Below are 4,186 nucleotides of genomic sequence, written 5' to 3'. Positions count from 1 at the left end.
CTACCCGTTGATTGGTCTCTAAACTAATTTTAGGCCAAGAAACCAATCATCTCGGTCTGCATTTACCAGAGTTGGAATCGGGAGTTTAGTTATGCAAAGTAAAGGTATAAACCCGGTTAATTAGGCTATGTCAGAATTAAAGGTCAATAGACCTGGACCTGGGTCAATCAGATCCGAGTCTTTGGGTCAAATCTAAGAGTATTCGGATCTGGGTCAACATTTTCGTCAGTTGACTTGGACGCAGGTCAAGCTGGCCCAGATCCGGGTATGGGTCAAATACCTGAATTTATTTGGATTATTTTGGGAAATATCTCCTTTTATGCTTGCAGGTTTGAAGATGCTGGTCTACTTCTTTTTAATTAATTTTTTCTTTTTTTTTTATTTTCAATGTAAAAATTCAATTTTCCCTGTATTTTTATTTGTTCCTGTATTTTTTCACTTTATTGCATTAATAAATTTTGCCCATTTATGTTATATAAGTCCCATACAAAATGGAGTGTCTACAAATGTCCTTGTTGTTATTATTATTTATATACAAATAAATATTATTGTAATTGTAAGTGTTATTAGTTGCTATTTTTTTTTGCAATAATAATAATAATAAGTATTATTATTTTGGAATTACTTATAAATAATATTGTTCTTGTTTTATTTTTTATTTTCATAGTAATAAATATTATTGTTATTGCAATTATTACAATCTCATTGTAATTGCAATTATTAAATTGACATTATTTTTATAATAATAATAATTCATATTCTTATTTTGCTAATATTGTAATAATATTTTTTATTATAAAATGAGTTTAATTTCATGGAATGAAGATCGATTTCAGTTCCATCAACGCTCAAATCACGGTTTCACTATTTACAAAAATTGTATATCGATTGAAATATGTTCATTGTGCAAACTAAATGCAAGAATACGATTCCAAGCTTGATTTCACAAATCAAAAGGGAGGCTAATTTTTTTTTTTTTATAATTTAATTATGTTTTGCAAACCAAAAGATTATTTAAATTTAAAATAACTTTTGAAAAGATTTAGTGTCGGTATTGAAGGGTAAGTTGTGGCCCTTGAGTTGTGGGTGTTGCTACTCGCTTCACCAGTAGACAAAGAGATGTCAACTAAAAATACCAAAGCAGGTAAATTGTGCATTCTTGAAAGCAAATACCATATAATGAAAGCCGGATGGGGATATAATTAGTGTAGTCATTTCTCAGAGCACACTGTAAACCCAACTACAGACGTAAAAGAAAGTACTATAACAGGAGGAGGAGGAGGCGGAGGAGGGGGGAGATCTGGTTTTGGGGCCGGAGAAACCGCGTAGGCTCTACCCACTAGGCCATTCTACTTTGCTTAATTATCTTCTTCTGCCATGTGATTCATCTTTCTCTCCCTCTCCTCTCCTCTCTCTCATTAAACTCATCCAACCCTTTCATATCTCCTTCACATTTATGCCAACTATAAAGCTCAGTGAAGAAGTCTCTCTCTCTCTCTCTCTCTAGATCCAATCCGTGCTGTGTAAACCAGCCCCTCTTGATTTCAGCCATACATGGCTTCATTCCAGAGCTCCAGTTTTTTCAGCAGAAAGGTACTTCTTCTTTATCTTCTCTTCTTCCTCTTCACTTGTGTATTCTGTGCACTTTCAGAAGACTCACAGTCTCAGAGCAAACCCTCTCTGGGTAAGAGAAGAGCCTTACTAGCAAAGGTGGTGCAAGTGGAAGTCCCCTTGGTCAAGAAGAAATCCAGCAGCCCATCCCCCACCAAAAACCAAACCAAACTCCTTAAACCCTCCACGAAAAAATCAAACTCAATCAAAACAACCAAAACCCAGCTCGACTTCGAGATCAATTGGCCAACAAAACTCTCAAATTCAACCAAAACCAAGCTCAAAAAGCTCAATTCCACTTCCAAATCTTCAAATTACACCAAACCCACTTCACTCTCCAAGAAGACCCTAGATCTGTCCAAACCCAGCACTCCCAAGAACAAAACAGCCAATCCAATTTCCCCCAAACAGACCCAATCTCAGTACTCCAGCAATTCCAAAAACCCAGATGAGAAAAAACCCAAGACACAGCTGAAGAAGACTACCCAGAAACCCACTCAGCCCAGTTGGATTGAAGAAGAGGAACAAGACGATTTGGTGGCGGAATTCAGAGATCTCCCCTACAAATTTCATCAAACACTCTTACCAGATATACGGAGAATTTCCACAACTTCGAAAGCTTATCTCACGAAAGCCAGCAAGGAGATCACGAACGGATTCAAACCCTTTGTGGGTAACAAATACGCACCCGCCATAGCTTCTGCTATCTCCTTCGCTTTCATCTTGATCCCTCTGCTTCTGGTCTCACTCCTCTTCAACAGAATCAAAGCTTACTTCTCTCTGCAAAAGATCCTCATCTTCATCCAAGCTTACCTCTCCATCTACTTCTCCATTCTCTGCCTCTCTTCGCTCGTCACGGGGCTCGAGCCATTGAAGTTTTTCTACGCTACTTCGCAGTCCACCTACGTCTGCCTGCAGGTTCTGCAGACTCTGGGGTACGTCTTCTACCTCCTGCTCCTGCTGATGTACCTTGTGCTGGTTTTCTCCACCGACAGTGGGCTGGGCCCAAAGCTCCTGGGCCTGGGCCAGACCTTCGTAGGATACGCCGTGGGCCTGCATTACTACATGGCGGTGTTTCACAGGACGGTGCTGCACCAGCCGCCCAAGACAAACTGGAGGGTTCACGGGATTTACGCCACGTGTTTCCTCGTGATTTGTCTGTTAGCGAAGGCGGAGAGGAGGAAGAAGGCGTACCTCGAAGAAGGTGGCGCAGAAGGAAAGTTGAGCTGAAAACTGTAAGGCCTGAAATGCTGAAACCTTCTGGTAGCTTTAAATTAGCCTTTAATGGCTGAAAAGGGTGAAGATTATACTTTTTTCTCTCAGACCCAGCTCTCATTCTGCGATCTGACGGCTCATATAAGAAGAAATAATCAAGCTTTTTGTTTTGATCTTCGTTTTAGATATGCTTGGGCCTTTGGGGTTGTTTGAAGGTTCTGGGCGGGTTCCATTTTTAAATTGTCAGATCAGCGGATGAAGAATTTCGCTTTCTGATGTGTTTTAATTTAATTTCCTGCATTCGATGAATGTTTAGATGAAATAAGTTGAGCATTGTAATACGATGTATTGCATGGTGTAAAGAGAGCTGCAGCCATTGCTGATCGAGTATCAAATCGAAACAGAGTTGCACTCTGTTTTATCTTTTTCCCTGGTGTTTTTTTAGAGATCCTTTATTAAGTTTATAGACAGGATAGAATGTTATGTTCCCGACTGCATACCACATATTTAGTGCATGCCTTTTAATTTTTGAAGGCTTTCTTTTTGTCGACAAACTTAAGACAGGTGCCTCTCTCCATGACTCCATCTCTTGTTTTCTCCTACTCCATCATAATACTTTTGAAGGGCACAAATTCTTTTGTGTATAAAGCAACTGCACTTAAGCAGACAATAATAATCATGCCAAAACATTACCTTTCATAAAAATTAAAACCATGCCAAAACATATTAGGGCATTGGAATTGAAATATATACATACATACATATATATATATATATATATATATATTTGGGTATTCCTCTTAATCCACCTCTGCTTACCCATTCATGGAGCTTGGACATAGATTTTAGGTGCTTCTTGAAGAGGGAAAATTAATATTAAAACTAAATGGATGAAGTTTGTATAATAGCACAGATTATGCTACCCTACTGGTCCATCTATGCATTTAAATGCAACTTCTGCAATGATTACCAAGGCCTTTATCTGAATTTCATAGAACTTAGAGCCTCCTACCAAGGCTGACCCTAAATTTTAATTTTCAACTAATTTTTTCAAGGCAGTGATGGAAGCCCAAAGCAGGTTAAGGCTTTGGACGTCTTCAGATGATTTTATAGGGTTCCTACTATCATTTAGGATACTTAACTCTTGTCAATGTGGTTATGCAAATTATAGTCTATTTGAGTTGAACATTTGCACATTTTGTTATAGGACCTTTATTTATCTTTACGGGTTTATATAGTCATTTCAAGGGGAGCATAATGTGTCGATGAATCGGGAGGGGGCTTACATACATATGGGTTAAGCAAGCTAAAATGCTCTTCAAGATATGAGAAGATTGATTGGCGATAATCATCATCTTGT

At 38.4% G+C, this 4,186-nt stretch overlaps 1 protein-coding gene across 1 annotated transcript; it reads left to right on the top strand.

The window, feature by feature from the left end:
- The first annotated feature begins 1,122 nt into the window (after positions 1–1,122).
- Positions 1,123–3,252, top strand: LOC131159558 (uncharacterized). The gene has a single exon (XM_058114575.1). It carries the CDS (start codon positions 1,555–1,557, stop codon positions 2,839–2,841), a length of 1,287 nt encoding a protein of 428 aa, XP_057970558.1. The 5' UTR covers positions 1,123–1,554; the 3' UTR covers positions 2,842–3,252.
- The last annotated feature ends 934 nt before the right edge of the window (positions 3,253–4,186 follow it).

This window comes from Malania oleifera, chromosome 7 (assembly GCF_029873635.1).
Source record: "Malania oleifera isolate guangnan ecotype guangnan chromosome 7, ASM2987363v1, whole genome shotgun sequence".
NCBI lineage: Eukaryota > Viridiplantae > Streptophyta > Magnoliopsida > Santalales > Ximeniaceae > Malania > Malania oleifera.
Note: the sequence above shows the minus strand (reverse complement) of the source record. Positions and strands in the feature narration are given on the sequence as shown.

Bases quoted from the DNA above. Each gene is read 5' to 3' on its own strand.
- LOC131159558 (XM_058114575.1), top strand. From the start codon at position 1,555: ATGGCTTCATTCCAGAGCTCCAGTTTTTTCAGCAGAAAGGTACTTCTT.